Source organism: Sitophilus oryzae, unplaced genomic scaffold (genome assembly GCF_002938485.1).
Source record: "Sitophilus oryzae breed Bouriz unplaced genomic scaffold, Soryzae_2.0 scaffold_866_pilon_pilon, whole genome shotgun sequence".
Lineage (NCBI taxonomy): Eukaryota > Metazoa > Arthropoda > Insecta > Coleoptera > Curculionidae > Sitophilus > Sitophilus oryzae.
In genome coordinates this window covers 2,043,267-2,065,432 of record NW_022147490.1, presented here as the reverse complement: position 1 = coordinate 2,065,432, position 22,166 = coordinate 2,043,267, and the positions used below count along the sequence as shown (strand labels likewise).

Sequence of the window (22,166 nt, the reverse complement as noted above, 5' to 3'; positions counted from 1 at the left end):
TTGGAATCTTCTGCAATTGACAGCCAACGGCACGCACGGTTATAGCTTATTTGTAATAGCATACTAGTGACAGTGATATACTAAAGAACAGAAAATAGTAGGAAAATAGTATATTTAAGTATATTATCTGGAAAGATTTTGAAATAGATAGAAAATACTTGAATTCAAATGTAAACACGAACATAGGGAACAAATGATAGCAAATAACTGTCAAATCTATTTGTCTCAATCATTCCAGACCATTCAGTTAATCGGTCATTCATACCACAAGATTGGCATACTAGTGACTTTACTGTTAAACAGTACGAAGTTAGTCGGGTCAGCTCATAGTATAAGAAAACGGTTTATGTATCTTGGGATCAGCTAATTTTTCATAATTTTATAATGTATGATTTACATTTTATATGTACAGAGTTTTGATGATGTATTATGTATTAGTATGATTGTAATTCTAAATTGTACACATTCAATTCACAAAATTTCGTATATTACTTTATATGCAGGGTGAAAAATCAGAATCTGTGAACTCTCAAAAGTTCATAATTTTTCATTTGATAAATGAAGATTTTTCATTTAATAAGTGTGATAAATGTTAATAATGTATTTTCATAATAAGGTAATCTTCATCATCATCATCATTTTCAGCATCCATTTCTAAATATGGTGTAGCCTCCCTCACATATTTAGATTTCTTAATTCCTCGTGGGTACCATGCTGTAATTGTTGTGGTCCATCTGTTGTCCGTCCTTTTTTTCGAGTGTCTTTAGCATTGTAGCGTTTTTTTTAAAACATTGCCACTGCGAACGGTAGCTTTCCATCGGAGAGCAGTCGTGGATAAGGTATTTCACTGGAAAGAAAACTAATTAATAACAATAAACAAAAGAATATAGATATTGGGCGCCAGGCATGTACAGAGAAAGAAAACACAGTTGTATATTACTTAAACCTAATGACTATATTTATTCATGATGTTCTTTGCTGGTACATGACATTGTAGAGTTCTAATAAATATATAGTGGTTATATGTCAAAAAAATTGGTGTTAAGAGTTGTACTAAAATATCTATGAAAGTAATACCATTACAAGACGTAATGTAATGAAACCTAAGATCTAAATCATATTTTAAATATTAAATCGACATGAATGTTCTTAACAATCTAACCACTAAACATAGTCTGTACGATATTACTTAAAATGTACGTTATTGTTTAATACTGAAAATGTTTTAAATGTTAAATGTTAAACTAGAACTTAAATCTACACTTAGCTGTTCTTGAGGCAATCCTGTTTCGAAGAGTAGCAGCGTGAGGTAGGCTCATATCTCTGTACTGTCTGTCGGCGATCCTGTTGGCCAAAACAACAAAAGGGGCCAGAATAAGGACACCATGAATCAATACAGCCGTAGCTACTGACCAGGCTTAGAAATGGGAGCGAAGCAGCATGGGGTTACGCTGTATCCATACTGTGACAATATGGGGACACTACCCGTACCTTGGAACACTACTAGGACCTTGGATAATGTCCGTAACTTGGACCATAACCCTGGACACAGTCCGTCCATAAGACAACGGTACAGGGGAACACTACCCGTACCTTGGACACAGTCCGTCCATAAGACCCTAAAAATACGAAACTCTTGTTTAAAATCAAACAAGATCTACTAAGCAAAATAAACCTACCTAGAAACACTTCTGAGGGCTCAATAATAAACAAAAGAACTGTCCTTTCTTCCATTTAACATTCTGGAGGACAACAGCAAAAGTACACCAACGTGTCAGCAAAATACAAATACGAGTTAAGGTGGGTCAATCTAAAACTCTACCCTAAAAATATTCAATAATAATATCGAATCTATAAAAGATAATAACTCATCTTTACCTGTAGCTTCGAAATAGCAGCTGATTCAGATTTTGCAGCAAGATTTAAATTATCACCATTTCTAAAAGCCGGGATTTGCAAAAGTGAGGTTAAGCGCGGAGAGTTGACAGAAGCAATGTTGACAGCGCGCGCCTCCACAGAACAGTGAAACGATAGCAGGGTTGGCGATTAGGGAACGTAAAAATTACGCCAAGCGTGCCAAATAAATTATCAGGCCTGAACGATACGGAATCCGATGACGATACGCCAGACATCATATAAATCGTATATAAAAAATACATGTAACGAACTAAAAACGTTACACCATTGTCACTTGAAGGATTTGATTCTGTGGATGACAACTATTACCTGGGTGTTTTGTCGTATCCACTCAATTTTTTACGGTCTTCCTTGGTTATTTCCAGCATATTTTATTTTATTGAGCGTTGTGCGACCTTCAGTTTTCTTATAATGTCTATTTAAAGTGTCCTGATTTTGTATGCATAGGTCATGACTGGTAGCACACATTGATCAAATGTTTTTTTCTTCAGATAAAGTGGCATTCTAGATTTGAATATGATTGAGTTTCTTCTATAAGTACTTCATGTTAACTTAATTATTTGGTTGATTTCTGGTAGCAGAGATCCTGAGCTGTGTATTATTGTCCCAAATATATATATTCTTCTACTATTTTCAGTTTTGTGTTATTTATTAGAATGTTTTTTCTGTCTACCAGTTTGTTGTGCGTTACTTTAGTTTTTTGCTAAATTCATTTTGAGACCTACTTTATTGCTAGCTGAATTTAGTTCGTTATGTGTTTGTAGTTCTTCATCACTATTGTCTATTAGGAGTATGTAATCAGCGAATCTTTGATGGTTACTATATTCTCCATCTATTTTTAGTTTTTTGTTGGCCCAATCTAGTTGACGGAAGATGTCTTATTGTGTTGCTGTAAATAACTTTGGGGATATTGCGTCTCCCTGTCATACTTTTTTTGCCATTTGGGAACTTTGGGGTTGTAATAATACACAGTAATTATTAATAACCCTAAATATTACTTATAAATTATTCAGAATATAGCTCTTCTCATATTTAAAAATTGAAAAGTTGTAATATTTGCAATTCTATGATTTCTATACATCAGGGGGTCGTTTAGATTAAAAATGACTTTATTTTTTATTTAAAAGAAAAAAGGCTCAAAGTTGTTTCTATTTTTTTTATTTTTCTTTTACAAATCATGTCTTTTATAGAAAAACGGACGCCTTTAAATTTGATTCCTATATTTTGAAACTGATTTAGACAAAGTATGATATTCTGCCGAGATTTCTTATGTGAGCATCCTGTATACAGACCAAACTATAAAATCAGCAAAACAAGAATCAGAACCGTCCTAGCATGTTTGTGCTATATATGTTCAATTCAATCTTGTTATTGATTCATACATTTTTAACGATTTCTAGTTTCCTTCACATTTTTACGATGTTGGAAAGCACTAAAGAGATTTATTTTAGACACGTGTGTAACCTCTGTTAAATATTAAAGGGCGCTGGCATACAATCTATGTAATAAAAATATTAAGTACTTACATTTACACGTTTGTTTAATTAGTTTCAAGAAACTTATTAAACAGGATAAATTTTAGTCAATTTTAATCATGGATACTTAATATTATAATAACGGTGTATACATATTTATTATTACAATACGCAATTTGTATGCGTACATATGGGTAAGTTACAGATATACTACGTATGGTGCATCTAATTTAAGGTATAGTTAGGAGATCCTAGAGATTACAAAAAAATAGATGGATTCAATCCAATGTGTAGTACAAAATATAGATAGTATAACAAAGCGTAAAAAAGGAAGAAAAGCGTAAAGAAATACAGAAATTAGCACAACGTTAGGGGTTAATTTATATATTTTTATTTTTCCCTAAAAGTCATGGTATGGAAATTTGCAATGGTAAATAAGGGATTTAAACGTTTTAGAACGAGAAAAAATGAAGATGTCATTTTGTAAAGACATACTGTATAAAAGAAATAAAAAACAAATATAATTTTTTTTATAGTGGTTTCACATTGATTTTGTTTATCACATTACTGTATAAAAGCATTTACAGTGAGTCCCCGGATTGTTTTTACCAGAGGAAAAGCTTATTATTGACATTTTGAGAAAAAGGTATTCTTTCAAATTTTTGCTTGTCCTAAAATGGTTAATCCCGGTTATAATTTTCTAAATTTTCATACCGTTTTAGAGAATATTAAGAAAAACATAAAAATATGGTTGAATTTTTCCTAAGTCCTAAAAATCAAAGCGCGTTTTTATGGTAATATAAATTCGTTTTCATTTTTTGATAGATTGTTATTAATAGAATTTTAATTAACGCAATATTTTTTGTTGTCATAAACGTTCAAGAAGCACAAAATTGATAGTTATCGGAAAATATGATCCTTTAACAACAGCATAGAATATGACTTTAATCAAAATTAATAATAACCATCTATCAACGAATGAAATCGAATTGATATTACCATAGAAACGCCTTTTCATTTTTAGGACTTCAGCCATATTTTCATGTTTTTTTTAATTTTCTCTAAAACGGTATGGAAATTTGGAAAAGTATAAACGAGATTAACCATTTTAGAACAAGCAAAAATTTTGCAACAATGCATTTTTCTCAAAATGTCAATAATAAAAAAGTTTTTCCTCTTATAAAGACAATCCAGGGACATACTGTAGACAATATTTTTAAATAAAATGTATTCTAAATATATTACTCTAAAATGGTTCCAATTATTTACCTATTTTTCATTTCAGCTATTTGCTCACCTGATTGCCTAAACGGTGGAGTTTGCGTTAAGCCAGGACAGTGCTCATGTCCCGGAGGATATACAGGGACGTCCTGTGAACGAGACTTGGACGAATGTTCCACAAACACTCACAGATGCACAAATTCATCCATTTGCGTCAATATGATGGGATGGTATTACTGCCAGTGCAAAGCTGGCTACGAAGGACCCATGTCGGACACTAATCTCGGAACATCTTGTATAGGTACGTAATGCAAAATCAAAAAGTTTTATGATAAAAAAAATCAAAAACTTTTATGATCGAACATACTTTGTAAGATAACATTTAATAGTATATTGTTTTATTAGGAGTAAAAATTCACTTTTTGTGGCTAGGCTGTACGTTTGATTGGCATACAGGCGAGGTACAAAAAGTCATTTTTACTCCGAATATAATATGCTATTTTTTTCCAACGCCACAAATAAATTTTTAAACAATTTCAAACGTTCCAAATAATATAAAAGATTTAAAAGTCATACTTTGTATTTAATTATATATCGAGAAACTATGATTACGCTCGTTGAATTTGCCACTTTATGTCAGTTTAATAATATATTTTCATACTTTTATGCTTAAGCTTGATTTTCATGCATTCGTTATCCGACGATACGTTGATACGATATTAATTTTATTAGTTCAATTTAAAGACTTCAATTGGTTAGAGACAGTTAACCAATCGAAGCCTTTAAATTCAACCAATAAAATTAATATCGTATCATCGTATCGTCGGACAACGGATGCATGAAAATCAAGCTTTAGACGTAAGTGCTTCACTTTTATGCCTAAGCGTTAAAATTATTTTTTTTATATTGTCAATCGCGTCGCAAAAATTAATACTTTCGTGACGTTTGAAAAAACAACAACTGTTTTGACAAATAACATTAATTTCTCTTAAATGTCAAAGTCAAACCTTGCTTCATCATAAAACTTTTGGATCCTTGACAGTGATAGATGTGTCTGTCATTTTAATTTCAAAGCAGTTTATTTTATTTTACAAAGAAATAAGCTGGTACAACTGGAACGCATGAAATTAATATATTTAAAATTTGAGTGATAAGTGATTACTTCAAAATATTGTGAAAAAGAATTGTATAAAACTGAAAAAATCTAATCGAGTTATTTTATTAAAAAAATGGTATGTGTTAATACAAAATATACAAGAACAAAACATCGCGCACCAAAAAAATATAAAAAAGAACTATTTCTTACTTTCAAGCTTCAAGAAACTTCCCGCATTTATTATTATATTCATCAATATAACTTATGTACAAATACAAATTTGTAATATTCTACAGGAAGAAATAAAACAACATCAATAAAACAAACTATTTTATTAATATTAACACTTACCAAATTTTATACCTTAAAGTTTGATTAATTAACTTTAATCTTAATTTTTTTTAACCAGTACCTTTTGACATTATTTTTCTGCAGTACTAAAACCCTTAATTTACCTATCGTGTGATGTTGATATTTTACAGCTACTCCAGTAGTAGTATATATTAAGTACGATCCTTGTAGCATATACCAGATGCACTTATCTAAGACGAGATGGTATACAAACTTTATTGATATAGTCTATAAAATGAATAACTTTGAATTTTGACCGTTATTTTTTACCAACATGGCAAATATAAAATCCCTGTGTAAAAAAAGTTACAGATATTCTTTAAATTGAGTGCCTGAACGAATCAGATAAGCAACTCTTTTTACTTTCGGTAAATAGAAAAGGAAAATAATAAACCAAGTGACAGTTCTTCCACTTCTTGCAAAAATCAACACGAAATGTCATAATTATCAAAAGTAAAATTTCATCAGTTTTTGACATTTCTAAATATCAGACCAATGCCGTCTCTAATAGAACAGCCTCGGAGCGAGATTTATGACGTCACGCTAGTAAGATACTACGGATTAATAAATTTAATTAAGTAATTTTTTGGATTATATTCGACACTATTTTTTTCATATGACACAACACTGATGAAGACTATAATGTTAGCCGAAACGTTTTTTTTAAACCAAAAAAAAATAATGAAAACCCAAATGAAAACTTAATTAGCGTTTTCCCCGAATCTAAATCCCAAGAAAATCAAACATTTTAGAATAATTTTACATATAAAATGACTTTATTTCGTAGCCATGACTCCTTTTTTTTCTCTGATATTGTATTATTTGCAAATATCATTTTTCGAACATTGATACTTGCAAAATATACATATAAATTTAGAGAATGCAAATAATAATACATCACTATTAGTAGATAGTGAATGTTTTTTGTTAAATAAGATCGATTTTCAAACCCCAAAATTTAAAATATATTTTACATTTTACCAATTATCTTATGTACCTATTCATTATTTGTATATTTTAAAAAATTTGCTGCATTTGTATGGTTCATAGTTTATTTGCCAAAATATTTATTACTATAAATAGGTATATATATTGTATTTATTAACTGTATATTATATATATTTTATGTAAACTATACCATTTTTAAAATAAAAACCAAAAATACGAGGAATAATTATGTTTTTCATGTATTCTACAACATATTTATTAATCCGTAGTACCTATCTAACTAGCGTGACGTCATAAATCTCGCTCCGAGGCTGTTCTATTAGAGACGGCATTGCGCCAGCATGGCCGCAAGTTGCTAACCTAATAAAATTAACACTAGAAAAACCCGCGGGAACTGTCAAATTCAAAGCTATTCGTTTTACAGACTATAGTAACTTTATTGGTGTATAAGATTTTCTGTAGTATTAACTATAAACTGTGGTCTGGGTCTACAGTTAAATTTCCCTCGATTTTTCCTCCACTTAACTTCAAAAGACACAAAACACACGTAATAACACAAATCAAAATTCATCATCTTCCAAAACGCAGATATTTGACATAAGTTGACACAAATTTATAACCTATAATTTGGCAAGACTTTGACAAGCTTCAAAAATATAAAGGCGAGTTCATACGAATTGGCGTCCGTTTGTCGTTCATCGTTCCGTCAAACCAATAAAATTGAAATATGATCTGTCATTTTTGAAATAAACCAATAAAACTGGTTAAAAACAACAAGAGACGACGCATTACGGATTTATATTTAAACTCATCCATAGTTAACTTAAAAAATATTAAAACTTTTTTTGGTAAAATAAATAGATTGGTCTGGGACGTCATCTGCTTTTCTTCTGTCATCGTCTATCGAAATCTTACCTAAGAAAAAAAAGCAGAGTATATAAGATATTTGTTATATATGTATAAGATATTTTTTTATATTTTGTTATATATAAGATATTTGTTTTTTGTACTCATCTTTGTTTTAAAAATTTTGCTTAATAATGATCATGAAATTGTTTACACGATGACTTCAGTAGACAGATTTAACAAAACATGATGATATTTAGACCTATTTTTTATCAATTTATGACGTTAAATGTCAAATTTGACAGATTACAAAAGCAACAGGCTGAATTTTCTTATGTCGTAGCAACTCTTCTATTCATCGTCGTCATTGATTTACTATTTTGCTTTCAGATGTAGACGAATGCGAGGAGTCCTTAGACACCTGCCACGAATCTGCCCAATGCCTCAACACCAACGGAGGCTTCGAATGCTTCTGTCCCGCCGACAACATGGATTGTCGCTACAGCTGCATGTTCCAGGAACAGGAAATCGCCCACGGCATGACGGTTCCATCGAAAACGGATCCCTGCCTGAGCTGCACGTGCAACAAGGGTGTTGTCACTTGCGAGAGACCGAAATGCGACTGCAAGAAGTCATCGTCGGACAGGTGCTGTCCGCAGTGCGATACCAGATACAGTTGTATCCATCAGGAATTGAACCACGTAGTTTTTATGCATGGCGAAAGGTATATTTTTTTGTTCCAATTTGATTTTATTTTCTCATAAAATACCGCTAATAATTTTTAGCGATCGTCGAACATTACGTCATCATTACGATATAAATATATCATACATCAAATATGCGTTTAAAACACCCTCTACACTATGCCCGAAATGTGTCACGAAATATTTCTGGAAATATTTCGTGAAATATTTCGCGAAGCATTTCTGGAAATACTTTCAGAAGTAAACCCAATGCTTTTCTTATGTCGTGGGGAATCTTGGCTTGTCTCTCTTGCTCAGCGTTAAGTTTTAACAGCAGGATTACGGGACGTCGTTGCAGCCACTAGTGTTGTACAAGAGTCTTGAAAAAGTCTTGCAAGACCGAGACTCTTGCAAGAAATTCAAGACAAGACTTTAAAAATTTCTGGTCTTGAATTTCAAGACAATATGATTTCAAGACAACAAGATTTCTTGAAAGTTAGAAATGACACATTTTTTAAGTGATAATTAGGTCCTTGCGCAAGTTATGCAGGGTTTATACAACATTTACATAGTCGTAATCACAATCATAGTCATAATCATAAAAGTTAAACTATTCACTTCTTATAAACCTGTTGACATCTACCAGGACCTTAGCCTTTAATTATGTTACCCAACTTCACTGATATAAAAATTATGATTATGAAAATATTCTATAAACGCACATTAAAATTGCGTTGTGATTATGACGACTATTATTACGACTTATGCAAGTGTTGTGTAAACCCGGCATTAATATTGACCAATTTTCATTTTTTTTTCTATCATATCCAGTGTTTTAGAGTTGAGAATGAAATAAAATAAAGTCGAGGCATCAAACCGTATATTGGTAATTGGTATTATACACAAAATTATATTGGTATAATGGTATTATAAAAAAACTAACGGTAGTGGAAACTAATGGTGGGTTCGTGGAGCACGCTATTTGCGCTATTCGGTACTACTTTTCATGCACGAAATTGCTCCGCGAACAAAAATTAGTATCAAATAGCGCAAATAGTACACTCTAGCATGAGCTTTCCGTACACCCTGTGTCCAAATTTTTCCAACCAATCTTTCATAATAAAAAATAAAAGTAACAAACGGGTAACCAATAATAAATAACCAATAAACTAACAAGAATTAACAACTAGAACTAAAAAATAAACGCTCAAGGTTAGGTATGAAATTATAACCCAAAACCCATAAATTGAACTTAACCTTACTTATTCTTATTCAGCTTTTATTTGGTAATGGCTCCTGTTTCGTCAAACGGGCGAGTTGACGTAGTTCGTTTGCGGTCCGTTAAGATTTTTTTTACTAAAATTAGCATCGTTGTTGTTCATTTTTCCTTATTACCTTTTTTATACGACGCTTTCTATGAAATAAAATATAGAAGTATTATTACCTTTTTGTTAGAATTTTTCAGGTCAAATTTTTCAAGGCAAGAAATTCTAATAATCTTGCAAGACAAGACAAGACTTTGCCATTCAAGAAATCTGCAAGACAAGTCTTTGAAAATTTCTTGTCTTGAATTTCAAGACAAGACAAGAAATTGATTTTCAAGACAAGCATTCTTGTCTTGTGCAACACTAACAGCCACCCTTCTTCAAAGATCATGAGTTTATATTTGGTTCAAAGTTAAAAATTCCAAAAATATTTTGTATTTTAAGGAACTCATTGATCTTATTTGCTTTTAGGTGGTCGTACCAATGCCAGACGTGCGAATGCTTCTACGGTGAGGTCGACTGTTGGGAACTGCGATGTCCCCCACTCATTTGCTCCAACCCTATCCAGTCACCCGGCGACTGTTGCCCGCACTGTGGCGACCTCTGCTTAATGGGTGGCAACTTTTCCCTAGGCCTAGGAAGGAACTGTACCTTCAAAGGCGTCCTGTACCAATCCGGTGCGGACTTTTTAGACCCGCAAGATCCGTGCACTACTTGCAAGTGCAAGGTGAGTGGAACAGAGTAAAGGCATTTAGCTGTTATGTGTTTCTTTACTGATATGATAACAGTATATATTAACGATATATTAACTACTGCGAATTTAAGGTATAACGTTATTTTTATGAGTTGACTAATGATATTTGTTAAAGCCAAAATTACTAAAAGATTAATTTTTAAATACAAATTAAACTTAAAATGTCTAAGATTGATGGTTAACTTTCTGTAGTAGGTATATATTATTAGGATAAGGTAAGATTGTTTTTTCTAAATTTGCTTTAACTAACACATTAATAATTTTAAATACAGTAAACTAATTTAAGGAAATATACACACCAGTTAGTCCAAAACTATATGGCGAATGTCATCGATATTAATTTCAAAGCCATCTTGAAGCCGTTTATTCAATCATATGTTTAATATATTCCAATAAAAATTTTGATTTATTATAAAATATATATTTATATTATATTCTCTAAATATTTTTCATAATTCTTGGGGATACGATTGATGGGTTTCTTATATCAAAAAATATAATATTCCATTATTTGATAACAACAAATTTATATAATATATTTTATGTTATTATTTATTTGTCTAACTATACATAGACAGCACCTAAATGTATAGTTTTAAAAACGTATTTAAGTGTTATTTATATTTATTATTAATTCATTAACTTATAATACAATTTTTAATATTAATTATCAATTAATAATTATTTATTACAGTTGTTAAACTAAACAAATCATATTTAGATTAATTTAAAATTACACACAATATACAGGGTCGCTGATGTGTATGGGAACGGTCGATTATTAGGTAAAATATACACAGGTACGTGCAAAAAGTTTATCGTCGGTCATATAGTTGTGGCACATCAAATTTTTTTGTTAAATGTAATAAATGTAATATGCAATAATATACAGGGGGTTCCATTTAAACAAGTTAAACTTTGATGTGCCACGACTTTATGACCAACCCTGTATACTTAAAGTTATTACTCGCTAATAGACATTTAAAAACTTTATATTTTTTATATTTAACTTTTTGCGGTACTTTGTATATTTTACCTAACAATCGACCGTTCCCATCCATATCAGCGACCCTGTATTTTTATTGCATTGGTTGTATTAAGAAAAAATAGTCTAGAACTATTTGATTTCTTTTTTTTCTTCTATTTTTCTTGCTGCTTTCGTTTGCTAAGTTTAGTATTTCAATCTTTACTTTAATAAGTTCTTCCCATTCCATTTCTGTCTAGCCTTTTTCTTAGCATAAAAATAAATATAAAATTATTTTCTTGGTACAGTTTTTTTTCAGACACTTAATAGAAAATATTACTGGCAATTATAGTTACTCTTTAATCAATATTTAATTCGTTAATTTAATAGTTAATAAACATAGTAAACTATGTATAAATAATACAGTTGCTATGACAGAGCTGGTGTATTCATTTTTTTATGTTTTATATAACTAATAATGCTTTATAGTATTATAACATTTATAACATAATTTCTTTTGATGCTTGACTTGTCTGGCTATATTTACGTCTATCTAACAGTGATATCCTTTATATTATTAAATATCAGAAAAATGAGAACTTGTCAAAAGCAAAAAAAATATTATTGGTAAAATACAATTAATAAATAATATACGTTAAATTAATTTCTTCGTATAATTTTATTATTATAAATTTAACAATGAAACTAAAAAAATAAGATAACATATATTTTGGCTTTAATAAGATTATCTGACATAATTTACTGCTTGGTTGCATAAATTGATAAGGCGAAAAATTAGAAAGCATTGATGTTGCTCGTCACTAATTTATTCCATTATTCATAATTAACTTGTATTATCTTTCACAAAATAGAAATTTTACTATTTAGTGCAAAGTGAACACGTATATAAGAGAATATCTTTACTCTATAAGAAAACCTTATCATCCTTAATACACTTAATTGTAACTAGTATTAGTAAGGTTTTTTAATGCCTTACATAATGTTTTACATGGTTTTACTACCCTTTATACTTTTAACTTTGACAATTGAACAAAACAATATCTAAAGAAATCAGAAAGGACGTAAGAAAATTTAATACAGATAATATAAGGCGAACTATAGAAGAGAGTAAAAGTATGAAGGTGTTGCGAGGAAAACTATCAAATGGAAAGAGAGAGATCTTTAAACTAAAAGACAACCAAGGGGTCGTAACAACAAATAGAGAAAGGCTGTTGAAAATAACAGAAAACTTTTACACTGAACTATACACAAGTAATCACCAACAAACATACAACAGTCAACAACGTCTGTGCAAAAAGATAGTTAACCAGGGATCAGAGGATATACCGGAAATAACTACAGAAGATATCAGAAAGTCTTTAAAAGAAATGAAAAATAAGAAAGCCCCGGGCGAGGACGGCATAGTGATTGAGGCTGTAAAACTCGGAGGAAGAACACTATTAAAATGGATTAAAGACTTATTTAATCTATGCCTTGAAAAAGGAATAATCCCGTCTCAATAGAACAACGCCATAACGATACTTCTCCATAAAAAGGGCGATATCACCGAGCTTGAAAATTATAGACCGATAAGCCTTCTTTGTCACTTGTATAAGCTGTTTACCAAAATCATTGCCAAACGTCTCTAACGTAAACTAGATTTCTATCAACCAAGAGAACAGGCAGGCTTTAGGAAAGGTTATGGAACAAACGATCATCTTCAAGTAATTAAAGTCCTGATAGAAAAATCTGTGGAATACAACAGGCCCCTAGCATTGGGGTTCGTTGATTTCTAGAAAGCATTTGACACAGTAGAATTAACATCAATAATAGCAGCATTGGAGCAGGGAAGAGTAGATTATAGGTATACAAGGCTTATAGAATACATATATAGTAATGCCACCAACTGTAAAACTTCACGAAACAACAGATAAAATTGAGGTAGGCAGAGGAGTTCGACAAGGGGATACTATTTCGCCTAAAGTTTTTACAGCTGTCCTTGAATACGCAATGAAATCACTCTCTTGGGAGAATAGGGGCATAAATATCGATGGTGAAAGGTTGACACATCTATTCGCAGATAACATCGTCCTTGTCTCACATAACATCGGAGATTCAAAGCAGATGCTCGAAGAATTAGTGCAGGCCTTATTAAAAGTCGGTCTCCGGATAAATACGAGTAAAACGCAAATAATGACAAACTTAGTGCTCACACAGAACATCAGAATAGGTGACGCAGACATAAAAGAAACACATATATACAAATATCTCGGGCACGAAATACAAATCGGAAAAAACAACCAAACACACGAGATACAGCGCAGAATAGGTTTGGGTTGGGCTGCTTTTGGCAAACTGCGGGAGACCTTTAAAAGTGATATACCCATATGCTTGAAGAGGAAAGTTTATGAACAATGCGTCTTGCCGGTAATTACATATGGAGCAGAAACTCTAACATTAACGAAAAAGTCAGCAGAAAATTTAAGAGTAGCCCAGAGAGCCATGGAGAGAGCCATGCTTGGAATAACTAAAAGAGACAAAATTCCTGATAACACTATCAGACAAAAAACCAAAATTAAAGACATAGTGGAACACGTAACTCGAATGAAATGGAGATGGGCAGGTCATGTGGCGAGAACATCTAAAGATAGGTGGACTAGAAGATTGTTAGAATGGCGACCTCGAGCAGATAAACGTAGCAGAGGCAGACCACCGACACGCTGGACCGATGATGTAAAGAGGATTGCTGGAAATTGGATGATGACGGCCCAAAATCGAGAAACATGGAGAAATATGGAGGAGGCCTACGTTCAGCAGTGGACAACGATGGCTACATGATGATGATACTTTTAACCTTTATGTATACCTATCTTCATAACAGTTAAGAATTTAATAATTGATGTTTTGTTTGGAATCTTGATATAAAATTTATCTAACTATAGGGCACATTCCTGAATGATTGGGACACTGGTTGTCAGTGAATGAGGATCACTAAGATTTATAGTACATTATTTAGTAATTCGTTAAAATATTATTGCAGATAAACATATGTTATAAATACGCAAATATCTAGCTCGCTTCGTTGTAATGTTAATCTTCTTTAGTTACATAAAACAATATATACAATAATATAAATTATTGAATATATTTTCATTTTTGAATGTTTCTTAAATTTTACCTGAACTCTGCTTATACTTTTAGTTTTAAAATTTATCTGTTCCAAAATTCATTATGATTATTCAACTAAAATTATTTCTAATGTGTATTTATAAAAATATAAATATTTATTACGTAAAAGCCTATGTTCCATGTAAAAGAAACGCATTGTACCCAAGTAGCATCTATCTGACTTCGAACTAAATCTGACCTGAAGCGACGTCAGACTTTCTGCAAATTTAGGTCGGGTGCTCGTGATACGACCTGTGACGTCGCTTTCCTATTAAAAGCGACGTCATTGGATCCGAGTCGGTAAATCCAACGATCTGTCGACGTTGAAAATAACAACGTACCATTTTTATCAATTTCCCAACGTCGTTCCCACGTTGGCTTGCATGACGTACATATACTCGAACTAGCCCGACGTCTACCCGTTGTCCGAATAGGATAGGTCTCACTGATAATCCCTAAAGTAACGTCCAATTATATTTTGTTGTATTTTATGGTCATATTTATAACCTAATTTAAGTATCTTTATTTATGTCCGTAAATACAACCCATTAAGTAGCATTTGCGACCTAATGAACATCATGAACATAACCTAATAAGTTTTTGTAAACAAACTTAAATTTTTTATTATGCCTAAAAAAACACTAAAAAGGCATTTAGACATTCATCTACATTTTACAGAAAGTAGTGATGTCTTGCCTCCACCCGTAAATGCTTTTTATCCGGAAGAGTGTAATGCAGCATATTACACTGGTGCATCTTAATTTCATTTTTTAGCTTAGGAAACCAGCAGACCCCATCCTCCTCCGACATGTGAGGTTAGGCTTAAAAAAGTGGCTGCCCATTTTTTTTAACAAGAAAACAGAAACTAAAATATAGTAGCACAAATCCACAAATCACTGATACGCAAAACGCAAAGTGAGGTTACGTGGCGTACGTTGGAATTATATACGTCATAATACGATTGCCGGTCGTCCGGTTTGATGACTTCGGTCGTGTGAGACGACTAATGTTGGAGACCCGGTCGGAATTGGTATATTGGTAGTTCATATTAAATCGGACACAGAAATCCGCCATTCTTAACACGTATCCGATTGTCAGCCATTTTAAAATCGTTTTTTGTTTTTAAAATTTATATTCACATTTCGATTTCTAGTAGAATAATATTGACAAGGTTGAGTTTGGGAGGAACGACAGTACAGTTTTATGATTAAACCAGCTAGAAAATTAAAAAAATATTTTGCGAGTAACTTTTTTATAGCTATTTTTAATTTCATAAATCTACCTAATTTTGAAGGCGCTCGTTGTTTTCCGGAGCATTTTAATCAGATATATCAAAAAAGTGACTTCCGTTGACAAAACTGATGTCTGGATTAATGATTCAGAATTATTATAATATGAAATTAGATAGGCACTTATAGTTATATTCGAGGAGTGATTATGAATCCATTTGTAATTAGGTAGTTTGGTTAGGTTTTTATGTATTCTTGGTAGCGAATATGAAACCAAACGTAACGTAAGTGCTTAGCGACGAATTTTAAGTAACTAAAATCCAACGTAATATGACGTTGGTAATTGGTAGAATAACATTCCCTATTAGATTTATTTATTCAAATACCGACGTCGAGGCGACCCGAATCTGTATTCCCCATTTAGGTGCAAATAAGGGTCGTCAGGCGGTCGAACCGACGTTGGTACCCGACGTCGGGTTTATTGAACGCGACGTATATCCGACGTTAGATAACGTCCAAATGCTACTTGGGTATATATTTTGATACACTATTATTTTATAAATAAATGCTGCTCCCCTATAATAAAGTATTAATATATCTATTATAAATTTTGTTAATTCTAAAATTCTCTGCTACCATATAGCCCTAGTAAGGTTATGCCGGGACCCCATTAGCCAACACGCCACGCCACGCGATGCCATGCTACCCCACGTCGCCGCGTCGTGAAGATCTGTGCGTATGTTTTTCCATTGAATTACATGTATTGCGTACACGCTAGGCCATCTGACGTTAGGCAACACGCCAAGCCATCCGACGCCATAACACGCTATCACACGTGTAATGAGCGATTCGTCAGTCCCAGATCTCACTGATGTGTGTTACGGCGTGTTGTTCCCCGCTTTTCTCTCTAGTCCAGTAGCTATCTACTTTTGTAGTTAATGTAGGGATATCTTAAAAATAAAATAAATCGATATTTTGAATCGATTCAACATCGGATTAACAAACTAGATTCAGAAAAAAATCTGCAACAAAAGATTGATCTCATTAAATATCGATTATCAATTCCGAATATATTGGTGTACTGGTATTAAGATTATAATCTAATATCGGTATAGGTATCGATACTTCTAGTATATTTTCGTAACCCTATTGATAACTTTTTTAACTCTAATAAAAATTTCAGGCGTGTTTAACACGTGTTAGAAAATGTGTACACCAATTCCCACGTCGCAACACGTGGGATAGCGTGGCATCGCGTGGCATGGCATCGGGTGTTGGCTAATGGGGTCCCGGCTTATGCATTTATGAAATATATTGTATGTTTACACTCAATATTAAATTAGTATAATGGTACAGGTATTTTTAAAAAAATATATTATTGTTTTAAATGTTCACTATTAATAGATTGATCCACAATAATATAATAAGACAAATGATTAAAAATGAAATACAGATGAATTTTAAATATAAAACAGTACTTTGCACTAAATAGGAATAGATTTTTGAAAAAAATTTTTAATACAATTCCAAAATTTAAATTTTGGTTTTCTTCAGTGTATCTAGTGTGAAAATTGCTGTTGCAGTAATTATTTTGGGCAGATTTAGTTTTGTTATATGTGATTCAGGAAAATGAAACAATAATTCACCACAATATATCAAAACACTTTGCTCTTGCACTGGACACAAAGGCCCCGTCCAGTGCAAAAGCAAAGTGTTTTTTTGGATATTGTGGCGAATTAGTTTTTTTATTTTGCTACTGTAACACCAAAGAGGGGGGTTCCAACCCCCAACTGTAATCTCTGTAATTCAAAAGAATTAAAAAAAATCTAAATTAAATATTGTATTTAAAAATCATATTTAAAAGAGAATTATCTAATTTGTTGTCTCACATTTGTTACTTGACCTATGTCAAAATTATTTATTTTATACTGCGTAGTAGTATTAAATTTCGCATTAACTATTGTTTCATAACTCAATATTAGGAAATCTATTTGTCTTAAACTATTTAGTTGTGACTATTACAGGCACAGTTTACAAGTTTATAAACAATTTTAATAGAGAAATATATTTTGTGAAAGATAGTAACTTAGCTAGCTGCATAGTTGCATCCAATCATGATCTTTGGTGCAGCTAGCTGCCCCCGTAGCTAGCCGGCTTGCCATAATATATTTAACCGCTAGGCATAGGCTAGCAGACTAACAATTAACACTACGTTCCCTTGCAGGTGCCGTTCTGCGCAGAACTGGTGAGCAATACCGCGTGTTGTGTGCATCGGTAATCACATCACTCTTATACACACTCTGACATTACACACCTCTAGTAGTGCCTGATCTATCATAAACGACGATTGCCGGTTTTGTAACTGTAATACTTTTGAGAGAACAGTGTCGGTTATGTCTTTCTTTCTCTATATATTTTGATACTATCCTGATTGCCTGATTAGTCGTACCTTGATCGTATCGTTGATTTGAAATATTCAAAGTGGGTCTTTGTCTTAAACTAGTAACGATTATTTGTTTGAATGTTATATAGACATTAAATTTAAAATTATTTGGTGTAGTTTAAGTGCATATGGTCCCAGTTTGAAGATAAAAGTAACTTAATAAACACTAACAAATAACACTGTAGACTTAAGTAACCTTGTCAAAAAATTAATCAATCTTGTTGGTTTTAATATTTTTCATAATAGGTATTGTTATGATGCACATGTTATAGTATGCAATACGATTGAAAAAGTAGATCTAAAATAATGATAATAATTATTATAGATTAAACTCACAAAAATATACTTTTATGAAAACAAATTAATCGAAAATTAAATTTAAAAAGCTGACTACAAAGAAATAAATTTAGTAAATAAAAATTTCAAAATATTTCTTATCGTATTGAATTTTATGGTTTAGATTATACAGGGTTGTTCACCACAGACGACACGGAGTATTGTAGCTAAACGATTAGATGTTTACAAATTGTAAGTTTTGGGTTCGTTGAAGGACTATTAGAGCTACAATTGAAAAATATTTTTACAAGATACAGAGTGTCCCAAATAAATAAAAAATATCAAAGTTGTATTTTTTAAATGGAACACCCTGTATATTATTACATTTTTAGTTTCTACGATTAAAATAAAGGTAATTTTGATTAAGGTTTATCACACTTAAACCTTACCGTTTTTGAAATATTTTAGTTTTTGTCAAAATATAGTAATAATTTTAATGCTTCATTTCTCTAAGCGTATTTAAGTTTTTAAAACCAAATATTGTACTCAAGTATTTATATTTACTGAATTTTGTCTTGCAATAATAAAAATTATACTACCTTATGCAGAGTGTCTAAAAATTTATTTTAAATAATTACTAGCTTTAAACGGCAATAACTTGTGTAATTTAAATGGAACATCCTGTATATTTCATGAGAATCAGATGCATAATTTAATTGTCTATCAAATTGTATCACACCATTTTTACCTATCTCTTCAAGTTTCCATAGAAAATGCATTTTGTTGTAATTTAGAACTTATTTATCAATATACCCATGGAATACTGACATTTTAGCTTATTTTTAAAGATGTATCAAATTTTTAAAGAGTACAGATACTAATAGTGTCGATATAATTCGTTTATTTCATTAAAAAATAAAAAAACTGACTGTTTAAATATTTGTTAGAGGACCAGTTAATATGATTCCAGTATTCAAACTACATTAAATGACTGTTTGCGTTGACTAATAATAATTGCTCCAAATACTAAATAACTGAATTTTGTATGTGTATTAGACACTATGGTAAAAATTAACACCTTAAAAATGATATTTCATTTTTTCACAAATGCTTATTCATAACAACAGAGACGTTCATTTTCATGACTTATTAATATAATCATTTCTGAATCAAATTCACATTTATTCAGAATAATCTATTAACGAACACAATTAAGTATGTAATTAATCAGTATTTGGGCGGAAATAATGGTGGTATATTTAATTAATGGTATACTCTTTTATAAAGATTTAAATAGTTTTCTTCTTGTATACAAATAGGCTGGTAATATTATCGTTTTGCTAAAAACGATAATATTACTAGCCTGTACGTTTTGTACATATGTTGCTTTAAAAACAATCTAAAATGTCAATATTCCATGGGTATATTGATAAATGAGGTCTAAATTATAAGAAAATGCATTTTCTACGAAAACTTAAAGGGATAGGTAAGAAATGGTACAATACAATTTGATAGACAATTAAATTGTGCATCTGATTCTCCTAAAATATACAGGGCGTTCTATTTAAATTAAACAAGTTATTGCCGTTTAAAGCTGGAAATTATTTAAAATAAATTTTAGACACTCTGTATGAGGTAGTATTATTTTTATTATTGCAACGTAATAACTGATCAATAAACTTCAGTAAATATTTAGTATTAAAAACTTTGATACCCTTGGAGAAATGAAGCCTTAAAATTTTTGTTGCAATTTCACAAAATTGAAAATATTTCAAAAATGGTAAGGTTTAAGTGTAATAAACCTTAATCAAAGTTACCTTTATTTTAATCGTAGAAACTAAAAATGTAATAATATACAGGGTGTTGCATTTAAAAAAATGCAACTTTGATATTTTTTATTTATTTGGGACACTCTGTATCTGGCAAAAATATTTTTAAATTGTAGCTCTAATAGTCCTTCAACGAACCCAAAACTTTGTAAAAATCTAATCGTTTAGCTACAATACTCAGTCGTATGTGGTGAACAACCCTGTATAGTATGATGAAATATTTTTTATGATATACAGGGTGTCCCAGAAATAAGTGCAAATATTTTAACTGGTAGTATAATTCAACCCCAGAAACACGCCTATGAAGTTTTTTTCGCAAAAAAAAATTTTGAAAATTCGAAATTTTTTGAAATTTTTTTTGGATATTCTTTTAGTTTTTAGTTAAAAAACATAATTTCTGGATAATATGGCAACATAGGTACTAGATTAAATTTACAAGAAAGAAAATCCAGAAAAGATCCAGTGGTTTTCAAAATTTTAGCAAAAAATTATTTTTTTTTTGGAAATTTTCAAAATAAAATAACTCCGTTATTTTGGACTTATTTGAAAAACGATAAAGAGAAAATATGTTTCTTTTATCGATATCTACCACCCCTTAAAATATTTGCACTTATTTCTGGGACACCCTGTATAGTGTTACAATTAACATGGTAATGTATGCGATTTGTAGGGAAAATAATAGAAAATATACAGTTTTTGTGGATTTAATAAACAAATATAATTCTTGTTTTTTTTCTATTTCTACAAATATAAATGTTTATTTATAAAAAACACTTTCGATTAATATAAGAAATATGATGTTAATAAATAAAACTTGAAAATGTTTTTGATAATATACCGGGTGTTGCATCGTCGGACGGGATTTTTTGGATATAGGAAATCCCATGTAAATTTTAATGGGGTCAATTATTGGCTTCCCTAATTATTTTAGAGAATAATTCTATTTAGGTTTATTGAAGAGCACTAAAACCCACATTCAAAAGAATAACTTTAGATATTTTTGATTAGCTCGTTTACGAGTTATCGCCGATTTCTTTTTAAATATTTCTCCTTTCTTATGGCCCTGTATTTACTTATTAGCACCAGTCAAAATAAAAGATAAGATAACTGTCAAATAATGAAGTTGTCATTTCAGAAATTTACCTATTTAGTGCTTTATTATTATTGAAAACTCATTCCTACATCGCTTAAAAGCTATGTATTTATAAATACAAATTAATATGAGTGAAAGCAAAATAAAGTAATCAATTACAACGTTAATTATAGTTATTACAATATTCAATAACTTATTAATTTAGGTACTATTAAATTGTTAGAACTTTAGGATTTACCCGAAGAAGATGTCCAAATATTCCTCCATCGACTGCTAGACAATAACCTAGGCTATCTTAAATAAGTATTTATAAATACTAATTAATATGAGTTAAAGTTTAAATAAAGTAATCAATTTTTTAACGTTAATTATAGTATTATTTTTATCCTTGTATATCCTGTTTTTAAATGGCCCCAGAGAAAGAAATCATTTGGCGAAATATCAAGAGGCCTTGTTAAGCCAATTTACTGTATGATTTAGACCAATAACGTTTCCGTTAAAACTATTGTCTAAATATTCCCGAACAGCCAGGGTACTATGTGCCGGGCAGCCATCCATTTGGTACCAAACTTCCTGATTTTCCCTAGCGGCATCATGTAAAGCAGGTA

General features: G+C 31.1%; 1 protein-coding gene across 1 annotated transcript in view; it reads left to right on the top strand.

Moving 5' to 3' along the window:
* The window catches only part of LOC115890485 (protein kinase C-binding protein NELL1-like), a 167,808-nt gene that overhangs the window by 137,464 nt on the left and 8,178 nt on the right, over positions 1 to 22,166 (top strand). The window contains exons 12-14 of the mRNA XM_030910724.1: positions 4,678 to 4,914; positions 8,245 to 8,578; positions 10,274 to 10,529. Coding sequence (XP_030766584.1) covers positions 4,678 to 4,914; positions 8,245 to 8,578; positions 10,274 to 10,529 — 827 coding nt within the window. The remainder of the gene's footprint in view (positions 1 to 4,677; positions 4,915 to 8,244; positions 8,579 to 10,273; positions 10,530 to 22,166) is intronic.